The sequence below is a fragment of the Nerophis lumbriciformis genome, linkage group LG18, assembly GCF_033978685.3.
Source record: "Nerophis lumbriciformis linkage group LG18, RoL_Nlum_v2.1, whole genome shotgun sequence".
Classification (NCBI taxonomy): Eukaryota; Metazoa; Chordata; class Actinopteri; order Syngnathiformes; family Syngnathidae; genus Nerophis; species Nerophis lumbriciformis.
Window position 1 is genome coordinate 4247349 of NC_084565.2, and position 18366 is coordinate 4265714.

General features: G+C 37.0%; 1 protein-coding gene across 1 annotated transcript in view; it reads right to left on the bottom strand.

The window, feature by feature from the left end:
• sh3rf1 (SH3 domain containing ring finger 1) overlaps positions 1–17882 on the bottom strand; it is a 91820-nt gene extending 73938 nt beyond the window's left edge. Inside the window, exons 1-2 of the mRNA XM_061977500.2 lie at positions 17651–17882; positions 7028–7467 (exon numbers count right to left, since the gene is read on the bottom strand). Of these exons, the coding sequence (XP_061833484.2) occupies positions 7028–7381 (354 nt within the window). The 5' untranslated portion in view covers positions 7382–7467; positions 17651–17882. The remainder of the gene's footprint in view (positions 1–7027; positions 7468–17650) is intronic.
• Positions 17883–18366: the final 484 nt, after the last annotated feature.

An 18366-nucleotide genomic window follows, 5' to 3' on the forward strand; every position in this document is an offset into this window, starting at 1 on the left:
GTTCTGAAGAAGTTACACCTGCACAGCCTTGGTCTGTCATTAGCAGAACACCTTTGTCACGGCCCAGTAGAGCCGGGCCACGCCATTCTTCACTGACAATGAGCATGAAAACTGTTCAACAATATTTCAGTGCTCATGTTCACACTTCCAATGAGCTGCAGCTTCTCATGCGTCTTGGAAGTATCAACTTCTCACTTGACTGTCTACATGTTTCAACAAAGCTGGCACAAGTGGCAAAAAAGACTGGGAAAAGTTGAGGAATGCTCATCAAAGACTTATTTGGAACATCCCACAGGTGAACGGGCTAATTGGGAACAGGTGGGTGCCATGATTGGGTGTAAAAGCAGCTTGCATGAAATGCTCAGTCGTTCACAAACAAGGACGGGGCGAGGGTCACCACTTTGTCAACAAATGCCTGAGCAAATTGATTAAGGACAACATTTCTCAACCAGCTATTGCAAGGAATTTAGGGATTTCACCATCTACGCTCCGTAATATCATCAAAAGGTTCAGAGAATCTGGAGAAATCACTGCACGTAAGCCATGATATTACACACCTTGGATCACTCAGGCGGTACTGCATCAAAAAGCGACATTGGTGTGTAAAGGATATCACCACATGGGCCCAGGAACACTTCAGAAAACCACTGTCAGTAACTACAGTTGGTCGCTACATCAATCAATCAATCAATCGTTTATTTATATAGCCCTAAATCACAAGTGTCTCAAAGGGCTGCACAAGCCACAACGACATCCTCGGTACAAAGCCCACATAAGGGCAAGGAAAAACTCACCTCAGTGGGACGTCGATGTGAATGACTATGAGAAACCTTGGAGAGGACCGCATATGTGGGCAACCCCCCCTCTAGGGAGACCGAAGGCAATGGATGTCGAGTGGGTCTAACATAATATTGTAAGAGTACAGTCCATAGTGGATCCAACATAAAAGTAAGAGTCTAGTCCACAGTGGGGTCAGCAGGAAACCATCCCGAGCGGAGACGGGTCAGCAGCGCAGAGATGTTCCCAACCGATACACAGGCGAGCGGTCCACTCCGGGTCCCGACCCCGGACAGCTGTAAGTGCAAGTTAAAACTCTACCATGCAAAGCGAAAGCCATTTATCAACAACACCCAGAAGCGCCGCCGGCTTCGCTGGACTGATGCAAAGTGGAAAAGTATTCTGTGGTCTGACGAGTCCACATTTCAAATTGTTTTTGGAAACTGTGGACGTCGTGTCCTCCGGACCAAAGAGGAAAAGAACAATTTTTTGGAAACTGTGGACGCCATGTGCTCCGGACCAAAGAGGAAAGGAACCATCCGGATTGTTATAGGCGCAAAGTTGAAAAGCCAGGATGTGTGATGGTATGGGGGTGTATTAGTGCCCAAGACATGGGTAACTTACACATCTGTGAAGGCACCATTAATGCTGAAATTTACATACAGGTTTTGGAGCAACATATGTTGTACGTTATCATGGACGCCCCTGCTTATTTCAGCAAGACTGTGCCAAGCCACGTGTTACAACAGCGTGGCTTCGTAGTAAAAGAGTGCGGGTACTAGACCGGCCTGCCTGTAGTCCAGACCTGTCTCCCATTGAAAATGTGTGGCGCATTATGAAGCCTAAAATAGCACAACGGAGACCCCCGGAATGTTGAACAACTTAAGCTGTACATCAAGCAAGAATGGGAAAGAATTCCACTTCAAAAATGTGTCTCTCTCAGTTCCCAAAACGTTAACTGAGTGTTGTTAAAAGGAAAGGCCATGTAGGTATTAGCATCAAGACAACACACCATGATTATGTACTGTGTGTACAGTATAGTACGTGTTGTACGGTAGACAACAGGTTGTAATCTTTGGTACACAAACTGGTTGCTGGGTGGAAACAAGGTCGGTCCATGTAAACATAAAGACAACTGGTCATCTTTGTAAGTGGACTCTTGATGTGGGTTCCAGCTGGCTTGTTTGCCTAGACCAAGGCAAGGGCACAGCCTTAAGGCGTAAGAGAGGATTATGAGGGAAAGTCTAGACAAGCAGCATGAACAGACATAGACCAAACAGTAACAGTGTACAGTAGGTGTAAGATGACTATCATAGTAATAGTGTACAGTAGGTGTGAGATGACTATCATAGTAACAATGTACAGTAGGTGTGAGATGACTATCATAGTAACAGTGTACAGTAGGTGTAAGATGACTATCATAGTAACAGTGTACAGTAGGTGTGAGATGACTATCATAGTAACAATGTACAGTAGGTGTGATATGACTATCATAGTAACAGTGTACAGTAGGTGTGAGATGACTATCATAGTAACAGTGTACAGTAGGTGTGAGATGACTATCATAGCAACAATGTACAGTAGGTGTGGGATGACTATCATAGTAACAGTGTACAGTAGGTGTGATATGACTATCATAGTAACAGTGTACAGTAGGTGTGAGGTGACTATCATAGTAACAGTGTACAGTAGGTGTGAGATGACGATCATAGTAACAGTGTACAGTAGGTGTGAGGTGACTATCATAGTAACAATGTACAGTAGGTGTGAGATGACTATCATAGTAACAGTGTACAGTAGGTGTGAGGTGACTATCATAGTAACAATGTACAGTAGGTGTGAGATGACTATCATAGTAACAGTGTACAGTAGGTGTGAGATGACTATCATAGTAACAGTGTACAGTAGGTGTGAGATGACTATCATAGTAACAGTGTACAGTAGGTGTGAGATGACGATCATAGTAACAGTGTACAGTAGGTGTGAGGTGACTATCATAGTAACAATGTACAGTAGGTGTGAGATGACTATCATAGTAACAGTGTACAGTAGGTGTGAGATGACAATCATAGTAATAGTGTACAGTAGGTGTGAGATGACTATCATAGTAACAGTGTACAGTAGGTGTGAGATGACAATCATAGTAACAGTGTACAGTAGGTGTGAGATGACTATCATAGTAACAGTGTACAGTAGGTGTGAGATGACAATCATAGTAACAGTGTACAGTAGGTGTGAGATGACTATCATAGTAACAGTGTACAGTAGGTGTGAGATGACTATCATAGTAACAGTGTACAGTAGGTGTGAGATGACAATCATAGTAACAGTGTACAGTAGGTGTGAGATGACTATCATAGTAACAGTGTACAGTAGGTGTGAGATGACTATCATAGTAACAGTGTACAGTAGGTGTGAGATGACTATCATAGTAACAATGTACATTAGGTGTAAGATGACTATCATAGTAACAGTGTACAGTAGGTGTGAGGTGACTATCATAGTAACAGTGTACAGTAGGTGTGGGATGACGATCATAGTAACAGTGTACAGTAGGTGTGAGGTGACTATCATAGTAACAATGTACAGTAGGTGTGAGGTGTCTATCATAGTAACAGTGTACAGTAGGTGTGAGATGACTATCATAGTAACAGTGTACAGTAGGTGTGAGATGACTATCATAGTAACAGTGTACAGTAGGTGTGAGATGACTATCATAGTAACAGTGTACAGTAAGTGTGAGATGACTATCATAGTAACAATGTACATTATTTTGCATAAACATACTGCAACAATGTCCATTATGTGTAGTGTATATATACTGTACCTATGTACATTATGTGTAGTGTATACATACTGCAACAATGTACATTATGTGTAGTGTATACATACTGCAACATTGTACATTATTCAGCATATACATACTGCAACAATGTACATTATGTGTAGTGTATACATACTGCAACAATGTACATTATGTGTAGTGTATACATACTGCAACATTGTACATTATTCAGCATAAACATACTGCAACAATGTACATTTAGTGTATACATTATTTAGCGCATATACACTGCAACACTGTACATTATTTAGCGTATATATACTGCAACAATGTACATTATTTAGCGTATATACACTGCAACAATGTACATTGTTTAGCGAATATATAATGCAACACTGTACATTAGTTAGTGTATGTATACTGCAACAATGTACATTATGTGTAGTGTATACATGCTGCAACAATGTAAATTAGTTAGTGTGTATATACTGCAACAATGTACATTATGTGTAGTGTATACATACTGCAACAATGTACATTATGTGTAGTGTATACATACTGCAACAATGTACATTAGTTAGTGTATATATACTGCAACAATGTACATTATGTGTAGTGTATACATACTGCAACAATGTACATTAGTTAGTGTATACATACTGCAACAATGTACATTAGTTAGTGTATATATACTGCAACAATGTACATTATGTGTAGTGTATACATAATGCAACAATTAGTTAGTGTACCGGTATATATACTGCAACAATGTACATTATGTGTAGTGTATACATACTGCAACAATGTACATTAGTTAGTGTATACATACTGCAATAATGTACATTAGTTAGTGTATATATACTGCAACAATGTACATTATGTGTAGTGTATACATACTGCAACAATGTACATTATGTGTAGTGTATACATACTGCAACAATGTACATTAGTTAGTGTATATATACTGCAACAATGTACATTAGTTAGTGTATATATACTGCAACAATGTACATTATGTGTAGTGTATATATACTGCAACAATGTACATTAGTTAGTGTATATATACTGCAACAATGTACATTAGTTAGTGTATACATACTGCAACAACGTACATTATGTGTAGTGTATACATACTGCAACAATGTACATTAGTTAGTGTATATATACTGCAACAATGTACATTATGTGTAGTGTATACATACTGCAACAATGTACATTAGTTAGTGTATATATACTGCAACAATGTACATTATGTGTAGTGTATACATACTGCAACAATGTACATTATTTAGTGTATATATACTGCAACATTGTACATTATGTGTAGTGTATACATACTGCAACAATGTACATTAGTTAGTGTATACATACTGCAACAATGTACATTAGTTAGTGTATATATACTGCAACAATGTACATTATGTGTAGTGTATACATAATGCAACAATTAGTTAGTGTACCGGTATATATACTGCAACAATGTACATTATGTGTAGTGTATACATACTGCAACAATGTACATTAGTTAGTGTATACATACTGCAATAATGTACATTAGTTAGTGTATATATACTGCAACAATGTACATTATGTGTAGTGTATACATACTGCAACAATGTACATTATGTGTAGTGTATACATACTGCAACAATGTACATTAGTTAGTGTATATATACTGCAACAATGTACATTAGTTAGTGTATATATACTGCAACAATGTACATTATGTGTAGTGTATATATACTGCAACAATGTACATTAGTTAGTGTATATATACTGCAACAATGTACATTAGTTAGTGTATACATACTGCAACAACGTACATTATGTGTAGTGTATACATACTGCAACAATGTACATTAGTTAGTGTATATATACTGCAACAATGTACATTATGTGTAGTGTATACATACTGCAACAATGTACATTAGTTAGTGTATATATACTGCAACAATGTACATAATGTGTAGTGTATACATACTGCAACAATGTACATTATTTAGTGTATATATACTGCAACATTGTACATTATGTGTAGTGTATACATACTGCAACAATGTACATTATGTGTAGTGTATACATACTGCAACAATGTACATTATGTGTAGTGTATACATACTGCAACAATGTACATTAGTTAGTGTATACATACTGCAACAATGTACATTATGTGTAGTGTATACATACTGCAACAATGTACATTATGTGTAGTGTATATATACTGCAACAATGTACATTATGTGTAGTGTATACATACTGCAACAATGTACATTATGTGTAGTGTATACATACTGCAACAATGTACATTATGTGTAGTGTATATATACTGCAACAATGTACATTATGTGTAGTGTATATATACTGCAACAATGTACATTATGTGTAGTGTATACATACTGCAACAATGTACATTATGTGTAGTGTATATATACTGCAACAATGTACATTATGTGTAGTGTATACATACTGCAACAATGTACATTATGTGTAGTGTATACATACTGCAACAATGTACATTATGTGTAGTGTATACATACTGCAACAATGTACATTATGTGTAGTGTATACATACTGCAACAATGTACATTATGTGTAGTGTATATATACTGCAACAATGTACATTAGTTAGTGTATATATACTGCAACAATGTACATTATGTGTAGTGTATACATACTGCAACAATGTACATTAGTTAGTGTATATATACTGCAACAATGTACATTATGTGTAGTGTATACATACTGCAACAATGTACATTAGTTAGTGTATATATACTGCAACAATGTACATTATGTGTAGTGTATACATACTGCAACAATGTACATTATGTGTAGTGTATACATACTGCAACAATGTACATTAGTTAGTGTATACATACTGCAACAATGTACATTATGTGTAGTGTATACATACTGTAACAATGTACATTATGTGTAGTGTATATATACTGCAACAATGTACATTATGTGTAGTGTATACATACTGCAACAATGTACATTATGTGTAGTGTATACATACTGCAACAATGTACATTATGTGTAGTGTATATATACTGCAACAATGTACATTATGTGTAGTGTATACATACTGCAACAATGTACATTAGTTAGTGTATATATACTGCAACAATGTACATTAGTTAGTGTATATATACTGCAACAATGTACATTATGTGTAGTGTATATATACTGCAACAATGTACATTATGTGTAGTGTATACATACTGCAACAATGTACATTATGTGTAGTGTATACATACTGCAACAATGTACATTATGTGTAGTGTATATATACTGCAACAATGTACATTAGTTAGTGTATATATACTACAACAATGTACATTATTTAGCATATCCCAGAGTATTGTTTGCATCCAAAGTAGAAGAGCAAGATCAGTGTTGTGCTGACAGTGTCAGGACGTGGACACTCCCAACAAAGAGGTGAGAAAAGTGGCGAGTACTCACTCGGACCACAGAGCTCTTGGCCTGCGCTCGCTGGGGTTGCGCTCCAGGTGCAGCCTGCTCCCTGGCTCCTCGCGGCCCAGCTCCGGAAACACCGTCGGCGGTCCCGGCTCGCCGCGGCTTCTGCTTGATGCCGTCCAGGAGCCGCACCAGCAGGATATTGCTGGGCAGCTCGTCCACGCCGCACTCCACCAGCGTGCGGCACTCGGGGCAGCGCAGCTCGCCGCGGGAGCCCACGATGCCCTGCAGGCAGCGGCGGCAGAAGGTGTGCTGACACGGCAGCACCTTGGCCGAGGCGTCCAGGCGCTCCAGGCACACCGGACACTCCAGCAAGTCCAGCAGGACCGACTCGTCCATGGTCTGGGCCTTTTTAGCGGGGGAAGCTCCACCTGGGTTACGTCACTCCCATGCCTCGGTTACCGTCGCCATGGCGACTGCATCACCTGTAAACAACAAGACGTGACACTCGTCAACATTGCTGACAGGTCCTGGCATGCAGACGTGATGCACACTGGAGATCCAGCCATAACCTTTTTACTCACACCCATTGTTAGTGTGCTCCAAATGTGGACTACAACTAAATATTAGTGATCAGAAAGGTTTGTGCTTCACATGTGCACTAAAACTGAATATTACTGATCAGAAATGTTTGTGCTCCAAATGTGGACTAAAACTAAATGTTAGTGATCAGAAAAGTTTGTGCTCCACATGTGGACTAAAACCAAATGCTAGTGATCAGAAATGTTTGTGCTTCACATGTGCACTAAAACTAAATATTAGTGATCAGAAAGGTTTGTGCTTCACATGTGGACTAAAACTAAATATTAGTGATCAGAAAGGTTTGTGCTCCACATGTGGACTAAAACTAAATATTACTGATCAGAAAGGTTTGTGCTCCACATGTGGACTAAAACCAAATGTTTGTGATCAGAAAGGTTTGTGCTCCACATGTGGACTAAAACTAAATATTACTGATCATAAAGGTTTGTGCTCCACATGTGGACTAAAACCAAATGTTAGTGATCAGAAAGGTTTGTGCTCCAAATGTGGACTAACACTAAATATTAGTGATCAAAAAGTTTGTGTTCCACATGTGGACTAAAACTAAATATTAGTCATCAGAAAGGTTTGTGCTCCACATGTGGACTAAAACCAAATGTTAGTGATCAGAAAGGTTTGTGCTCCAAATGTGGACTAACACTAAATATTAGTGATCAAAAAGGTTTGTGTTCCACATGTGGACTAAAACTAAATATTAGTCATCAGAAAGGTTTGTGCTTCACATGTGGACTAAAACCAAATGTTTGTGATCAGAAAGGTTTGTGCTTCACATGTGTACTAAAACTAAATATTAGTGATCAGAAAGGTTTGTGCTTCACATGTGGACTAAAACTAAATATTAGTGATCAGAAAGGTTTGTGCTCCACATGTGGACTAAAACCAAATGTTAGTGATCACAAAGTTGTGTGCTCCAAATGTGGACTAACACCAAATTTTTGTGATCAGAAAGGCTTGTGCTCCACATGTGCACTAAAACTAAATATTAGTGATCAGAAAGGTTTGTGCTTCACATGTGCACTAAAACTAAATATTAGTGATCAGAAAGGTTTGTGTTTCACATGTGTACTAAAACTAAATATTAGTGATCAGAAAGGTTTGTGCTCCACATGTGTACTAAAACTAAATATTAGTGATCAGAAAGGTTTGTGCTTCACATGTGTACTAAAACTAAATATTAGTGATCAGAAAGGTTTGTGCTTCACATGTGCACTAAAACTAAATATTCGTGATCAGAAAGGTTTGTGCTCCACATGTGCACTAAACTAAATATTAGTGATCAGAAAGGTTTGTGCTCCACATGTGGACTAAAACCAAATGTTAGTGATCAGAAAGGTTTGTGCTCCAAATGTGGACTAACACTAAATATTAGTGATCAGAAAGGTTTGTGCTCCACATGTGGACTAAAACCAAATGATAGTGATCAGAAAGGTTTGTGCTCCACATATGGACTAAAACCAAATGTTAGTGATCAGAAAGGTTTGTGCTTCACATGTGGACTAAAACTAAATATTAGTGATCAGAAAGGTTTGTGCTTCACATGTGGATTAAAACCAAATGTTAGTGATCAGAAAGGTTTGTGCTCCAAATGTGGACTAAAACTAAACAGTGATCAGAAAGGTTTGTGCTACAAATGTGGACTAAAACTAAATATTAGTGATCAGAAAGGTTTGTGCTCCACATGTGGACTAAAACCAAATGTTAGTGATCAGAAAGGTTTGTGCTCCAAATGTGGACTAAAACTAAATATTAGTGATAAGAAAGGTTTGTGTTCCACATGTGGACTAAAACTAAATATTACTGATCAGGAAGTTTGTGCTCCACATGTGGACTAAAACTAAATGTTAGTGATCAGAAAGGTTTGTGCTCCACATGTGGACTAAAACTAAATATTCGTGATCAGAAAGGTTTGTGCTCCACATGTGCACTAAACTAAATATTAGTGATCAGAAAGGTTTGTGCTCCAAATGTGGACTAAAACCAAATGTTAGTGATCAGAAAGGTTTGTGCTCCAAATGTGGACTAACACTAAATATTAGTGATCAGAAAGGTTTGTGCTCCACATGTGGACTAAAACCAAATGATAGTGATCAGAAAGGTTTGTGCTCCACATATGGACTAAAACCAAATGTTAGTGATCAGAAAGGTTTGTGCTTCACATGTGGACTAAAACTAAATATTAGTGATCAGAAAGGTTTGTGCTTCACATGTGGACTAAAACCAAATGTTAGTGATCAGAAAGGTTTGTGCTCCAAATGTGGACTAAAACTAAACAGTGATCAGAAAGGTTTGTGCTACAAATGTGGACTAAAACTAAATATTAGTGATCAGAAAGGTTTGTGCTCCACATGTGGACTAAAACCAAATGTTAGTGATCAGAAAGGTTTGTGCTCCAAATGTGGACTAAAACTAAATATTAGTGATAAGAAAGGTTTGTGTTCCACATGTGGACTAAAACTAAATATTACTGATCAGGAAGTTTGTGCTCCACATGTGGACTAAAACTAAATGTTAGTGATCAGAAAGGTTTGTGCTCCACATGTGGACTAAAACTAAATATTAGTGATCAGAAAGGTTTGTGCTCCACATGTGGACTAGACTAAATATTAGTGATCAGAAAGTTTTGTGCTCCACATGTGGACTAAAACCAAATGTTAGTGATCAGAAAGGTTTGTGTTCCACATGTGGACTAAAACTAAATATTACTGATCAGAAATGTTTGTGCTCCACATGTGGACTAAAACTAAATATTAATGCTCAGAAAGGTTTGTGCTCCACATGTGGACTAAAACCAAATGTTAGTGATCAGAAAGGTTTGTTCTCCAAATGTGGACTAACACTAAATATTAGTGATCAGAAAGGTTTGTGCTCCACATGTGGACTAAAACTAAATGTTAGTGATCAGAAAGGTTTGAGCTTCACATGTGGACTAAAACTAAATATTAGTGATCTGGAAGGTTTGTGCTCCAAATGTGGACTAAAACTAAACATTAGTGATCAGAAAGGTTTGTGCTACAAATGTGGACTGAACTAAATATTACTGATCAGGAAGTTTGTGCTCCACATGTGGACTAAAACTAAATGTTAGTGATCAGAAAGGTTTGTGCTCCACATGTGGACTAAAACTAAATATTAGTGATCAGAAAGGTTTGTGCTCCACATGTGGACTAACACTAAATATTAGTGATCAGAAAGGTTTATGCTCCACATGTGGACTAAAACTAAATATTAGTGATCAGAAAGTTTTGTGCTCCACATGTGGACTAAAACCAAATGTTAGTGATCAGAAAGGTTTGTGTTCCACATGTGGACTAAAACTAAATATTACTGATCAGAAAGGTTTGTGCTCCACATGTGGACTAAAACTAAATATTAATGCTCAGAAAGGTTTGTGCTCCACATGTGGACTAAAACCAAATGTTAGTGATCAGAAAGGTTTGTTCTCCAAATGTGGACTAACACTAAATATTAGTGATCAGAAAGGTTTGTGCTCCACATGTGGACTAAAACTAAATGTTAGTGATCAGAAAGGTTTGAGCTTCACATGTGGACTAAAACTAAATATTAGTGATCAGGAAGGTTTGTGCTCCAAATGTGGACTAAAACTAAACATTAGTGATCAGAAAGGTTTGTGCTACAAATGTGGACTGAACTAAATATTAGTGATCAGAAAGGTTTGTGCTCCAAATGTGGACTAAAACTAAATATTAGTTATCAGAAAGGTTTGTGCTCCACATGTGGACTAAAACTAGATATTAGTGAACAGAAACATTTGTGCTCCAAATGTGGATTAACACTAAATATTAGTGATCAGAAACGTGTGTAGTCCAAATGTGGACTAAAACCGGATTTATTTGTGTGCAAATAATCATTAACTTAGAATTTAATGGAAGCAACACATTGCAAACAAGTTGTCACGGGGGCATTTTTACCACTGTGTTACATGGCCTTTCCTTTTAACAACACTCAGTAAAGGTTTGGGAACTGAGGAGACACATTTTTGAAGTGGAATTATTTCCCATTCTTGCTTGATGTACAGCTTAAGAGTCTCATATTTTAGCCTCCATATTGCACCACATTTTCAAATGGGAGACAGGTCTGGACTACAGGCAGGCCAGTCTAGTACCCGCACTCTTTTACAACGAAGCCACGCTGTTGTAACACGTGGCTTGGCATTGTCTTGCTGAAATAAGCAGGGGCGTCCATGGTAACGTTGCTTGGATTGCTCCAAAACCTGTATGTACCTTTCAGCATTAATGGTGCCTTCACAGATGTGTAAGTTACCCATGTCTTGGGCACTAATACACCCCCATACCATCACACATGCTGCCTTTTACACTTTGCGCCTAGAACAGTCCGGATAGTTATTTTCCTCTTTGGTCCAAAGTTTCCACAAACAATTTGAAATGTGAACTCGTCAGACCACAGAACACTTTTCCACTTTGTATCCGTCCATCTTAGACGAGCTCGGGCCCAGTCAAGCCGGCGGCGTTTCTGGGTGTTGTTGACAAATGGCTATCGCTTTGCAGAGTAGAGTTTTAACTTGCACTTACAGATGTAGCGACCAACTGTAGTTACTGACAGTGGTTTTCTGAAGTGTTCCTGAGCCCATGTGGTGATATCCTTTACACACGGATGTCGCTTTTTGTTGCAGTACCGCCTGAGGGATCCAAGGTGCGTAATATCATGGCTTACGTGCAGTGATTTCTCCAGATTCTCTGAACCTTTTGATGATATTACGGAGCGTAGATGGTGAAATCCCTCAATTCCTTGCAATAGCTGCTTGAGAAATGTTGTTCTTAAACTGTTTGCTCAGGCATTTGTTGACAAAGTGGTGACCCTCGCCCCGTCCTTGTTTGTGAACGACTGAGCATTTCATGGTAGCTGCTTTTATACCCAATCATGGCACCCACCTGTTCCCAATTTGCCTGTTCCAAATAAGTCTTTGATGAGCGTTCCTCAACTTTCTCACTCTTTTTTGCCACTTGTGCCAGCTTTTTTGCAACACGTTGCAGGCATCAAATTCCAAATGAGCTAATATTTGCAAAAAATAACTAAGTTTCTCAGTGTGAACATGAAATATCTTGTCTTTGCAGTCTATTCAATTGAATATAAGTTGAAAAGGATTTGTTGTATTCTCTTTTTATTGACCATTTACACAACGTGACAACTTCACCGCTTTTGGGTTTTGGTGGATCCCTACGTACCGGCCTGGTCACATGACAAGCTGACATTGATGACGTAGGATTATTGAAAAAAGACATTTAGTGATGGTTCCAGCAGCAAAGCAGCCCTGAGAAGAGTGCAGTCCAAAGGATCACGAGAGTAACTCACAGGTGCTTAAGGGTCATCTTTAATCTAATTGGCTGCAAAGCGGATGAACACACCTGTGACCCGTCGTCTCGCATCCTCGGCTACACGGGCGGGACATACACAACATTGCTCTTTTTTTTCCTATTTCCGGTTGAGTCTATTGATGTGCTTGCAGATTGGTAAATGGTGTGTATTTATATAGCACTTTACTCTACCTGGAACAATACCCACAGCACTTTACATTATGCATCACATTCACACACTGATATTGTGCATAATATTGTGCAGATGGTGCAAAATATTGTGCATAATATTGTGCATAATGTAGTGCATAATATTGTGCATAATGTTGTGCAGATGTTGCAAAATATTGTGCATAATATGCATAATATTGAGCCTGTATTTCTTTGTGGTGTACAGCCCTTTGTTCTTCAACTGTGGTTGTTTTTAAAAAACTTTATAAATAAAGTTGGCATGGTATGGTATAAAGTTGTGCCTTAAGTGTGCATAATGTTGTACATATTTTGTGCATCATGTTGCGCTTAATGCACTTTACATTATGTAACACATTCACCCATTCACACACACGCATTCACACACTGATATTGTGCATAATGTTGTGCCTAATAGTGTGCATAATGTTGTGCAGATGGTGCTAATTATTGTGCATAATATTATGCATAATGTGCTAAATATTGTGCAGAATGTTGTTTGGATGGTGCTAATTATTGTGCATAATATTATGCATAATGTGCTTAATATTGTGCATAATATTGTGTATAATGTTGTACATAATATTGTGCATAATATTGTGCAGATGGTGCAAATTATTGTGCATAATATTATGCTAACGTGCTTAATATAGTGCATAATGTTGTGCCTAATAGTGTGCATAATGTTGTGCATAATATTGTACATAACATTGTGCACAATGTTGTGCATAATGTCCATAATATTGTGCATATTGTTGCGCTTCATGTTGCGCTTAAAGCACTTTACATTATGCATCACATTCACCCATTCACACACACGCATTCACACACTGATATTGTGCATAATGTTGTCCAGATGGTGCTAATTACTGTGCATATTATGCATAATGTGCTTAATATTGTGCCTAATAGTGTGCATAATATTGTGTATAATGTTGTACATAATATTGTGCACAATGTTGTAAATATTTTGCATAATATTGCGCATAATGTGCATAATGTTGTGCAGATGGTGCAAATTATTGTGCATAATATTATGCATAATGTTCTTAATATTGTGCATAATGTTGTGCCTAATAGTGTGCATAATGTTGTGCATAATGTTGTGCAGATGGTGCAAATTATTGTACATAATGTACATAATAGTGTGCCTAATATTGTGCATAATGTTGTACATAATATTGTGCATAATTTTGTACATAATATTGTGCCTAATGTTGTGCCTAATATTGTGCCTAATATTGTGCATAATGTTGTACATAACATTGTGCATAATGTTATTTAGATGGTGCATAATATTGTGCATAATGCTGTACATATTTTGTGCATAATGTTGTGCATAACACTGTGCATCATGTTGCGCTTCATCCATCCATTCATTTTCTACCGCTTGTCCCTTTTGGGGTCACTTTATGTTGCGATTAATGCACTTTACATAATGCATCACAATCACCCATTCACACACACGCATTCACACACTGATATTGTGCATAATCTTGTGCATAATATTGTGCAGCTGGTGCAAATTATTGTGCATAACATTATGTATAATGTGCTTTAATATTGTGCATAATGTTGTGCATAATATTGTGTATAATGTTGTACATAATATTGTGCAAATAATGTGCAGATGGTGCAAATTATTGTGCATAATATTATGCATAATGTGCTTAATATAGTGCATAATGTTGTGCCTAATAGTGTGCATAATGTGTCTAATGCTGTGCCTAATGTTGTGCATAATAGTGTACATAACATTGTGCACAATGTTTTGCATAATGTTATTTAGATGGGGCATAATATTGTGCATAATGCTGTACATATTTTGTGCATGATATTGTGCATCATGTTGCGCTTCATCCATCCATCCATTTTCTACCGCTTGTCCCTTTTGGGGTCACTTCATGTTGCGCTTAATTAATGCTTACATTATGCATCACATTCACCCATTCACACACACACACACACACACACACATTCACACACTGATATTGTGCATAATGTTGTGCAGATGGTGCGAATTATTGTGCATATATTATGCCTAATAGTGTGCATAATATTGTGTATAATGTTGTACATAATATTGTGCAAATTATTGTGCATGATATTATGCATAATGTGCTTAATATAGTGCATAACGTTGTGCCTAATAGTGTGCATAATGCTGTACATAATATTGTGTCTAATGTGCATAATGTTGTGCATAATATTGTGCATAATATTGTGCAGATGGTGCAAATTATTGTGCATGATATTATGCATAATGTGCTTAATATAGTGCATAACGTTGTGCCTAATAGTGTGCATAATGCTGTACATAATATTGTGTCTAATGTGCATAATGATGTGCATAATATTGTGTATAATGTTGTACATAATATTGTGCAAATAATGTGCAGATGGTGCAAATTATTGTGCATAATATTATGCATAATGTGCTTAATATTGTGCATAATGTTGTGCCTAATAGTGTGCATAATAGTGTGCATAATGTGTCTAATGCTGTGCCTAATGTTGTGCATAATAGTGTACATAACATTGTGCACAATGTTTTGCATAATGTTATTTAGATGGGGCATAATATTGTGCATAATGCTGTACATATTTTGTGCATAATATTGTGCATCATGTTGCGCTTCATCCATCCATCCATTTTCTACCGCTTGTCCCTTTTGGGGTCACTTCATGTTGCGCTTAATTAATGCTTACATTATGCATCACATTCACCCATTCACACACACACACACATTCACACACTGATATTGTGCATAATGTTGTGCAGATGGTGCAAATTATTGTGCATAATATTATGCACAATGTGCTTAATATTGTGCATAATCATTTGCCTAATAGTGTGCATAATATTGTGTATAATGTTGTACATAATATTGTGCAGATGGTGCAAATTATTGTGCATGATATTATGCATTATGTGCTTAATATAGTGCATAATGTTGTGCATAATGTTGTACATAATATTGTGTCTAATGTTGTGCTTAGTGTTGTGCCTAATGTTGTGCATAATATTGTACATAACATTGTGCACAATGTTGTGCATAATGTTATTTAGATGGTGCATAATACTGTGCATAATGCTGTACATATTCTGTGCATAATGTTGTGCATAATATTGCGTATCATGTTGCGCTTCATGCACTTTACATTATGCGTCACATTCACCCATTCACACACACGCATTCACACACTGATATTGTGCATTATTGTTGTGCTTAATATTGTGCAGATGGTGCAAATTATTGTGCATAATATTATGCATAATGTGCCTAATAGTGTGCATAATACTGTGTATAATGTTGTACATAATATTGTGCATAATGTTGTGCATAATGTTATTTAGATGGTGCAAAATATTGTGCATAATATTGTGCATTATGTTGTGCAATATATTGTGCACATTTGTGTAAAATATTGTGCAACATGGTGGCCTAGTGGTTCTCATGTCAGCCTCACATACTGACATGCAGCATGAACATCTTTGTGTGGACTTTGCATCTTCTGCACTTGTGTGGCTTTACTACGCCCACATTGCACACAAATGCCCTGTACAATAAAAAGATATATAGATATGCGCGCGCACACACACACACACACACACACACATACATACATACATACATACATACATATATATGTGTATATACATACACATATTTAAAGACAAACCATTGTGTCAGCTCTGTTACAGGGGACTATGTATATTATTATTAATCAATACTTTTTTCTCATTACATTCCCATCTGTTTCTCTTCATTCTTACTGTTGTTTCTTCCCCTGTCAGAATAGAACATTAATAATGATCATAATAACAATAATAATGTAAAAATGATATTGAAACTGTCACACATATTGTGTCAAAAATTGTGCCTGTGCAAAAACATTAATGTTGAGTTACACATTTACCAGTGTTTATTATTACTGTTCAATTGTTTCTAAGTAATTCATAAGTTATTATTATTAATAGTCTTTAATTCACAAAGTAAACTTTGTTTTTAACTCGGTTTATTTTTATTTTGAGAGCTTTTGATATTTAAGATTAGGGGTGTCTAAACTTTTTCTAGCAATGACTGCATGGGACATTTATAATATTTGTTTATTTTAAAAAATATGCTAAAAACATACATGTATATATATTTAAACACAATATGTTGTGTTAGTTTTGTGTTAAATGTGACTAAATATTGTATTATTAGTTTGGAAATGTCAGCTTTTCCTCATTACATTATATCAACTGCTCTTTTTTTTTTTTTTTTTTTTCACTGTAAGCTGGGATAGACTCCAGCTCGCTGTGATCTAATGAGAGGAATAAAAGATTATTATTATGACGTCATTTTAACGTGACGTCACTTGACAACAGCGGTACAATTGTTTAATATTATAACTATTTGAGTGTTAGTGTATTAGAGCAGTGTATTAACTTTTAACAAGTTTTTACAGCACTTGGAACACTTTAATGCTTGGACAACAGCAAGTAGACAAAACAACACACAAATGACGACATTTTGGGAGGAAAAAAAAAACTTACCTTCTGTTGTTGCTGTTGTTGCTAAGCTTGCAAGTTAGCAAGCAACATAAAGGGCACGTATCTCCTCCCGCTCTTCTACTTTGCCACGTACGCTGAGCTGTAAGCGGAGCGGGAAGGTACAACGTTGTTTTTTCACACACGAAGAGAAGAGGAGAGGAGAGAGAAAAGAAGAGAGAAGAAGGTGGAAGAGAAAAGCGCCATGCTAGTAATTGTGTTCTCTTCTGTTGCACACTCAGGAGGGGAGGGGGAGGACGGAGTGGTGCGGCCTTCACTGACGCTGGGAATTTATACAACTTCTCATGTACAGTATCAGTACGCGAAAAAAAAAAAAATCGTATCATTATACATATTTAAAAAAAAAATTATGAACATACATGACTTATTCAATTTTTGTTGCAATAAAAACTCATGTGTTAGTATTGGTAGGCGTACAAGATGCGGAGAAATTTCCGAGACGCACGTGAAGTAAGCATCCAAGTCTCCTCAAAAAGGGCGTGATCTTAAACCACGTGACCAAGACAGAAAAAAAAAACTCGCTTTTAATTCCTTTTAAACACTAAATAAAATATTAAAACTGTTCAAGTTGTGGTACTGTGTGAACATAGTACGCCAAAAAGAGGCTTTTTTAAATCATATTGTAATGTTCCCAGGAACGTAGGCTCATAGACTTATTCGTTTGTCTCGTATTTATTGTAATAAGATGCAATGTAACCACA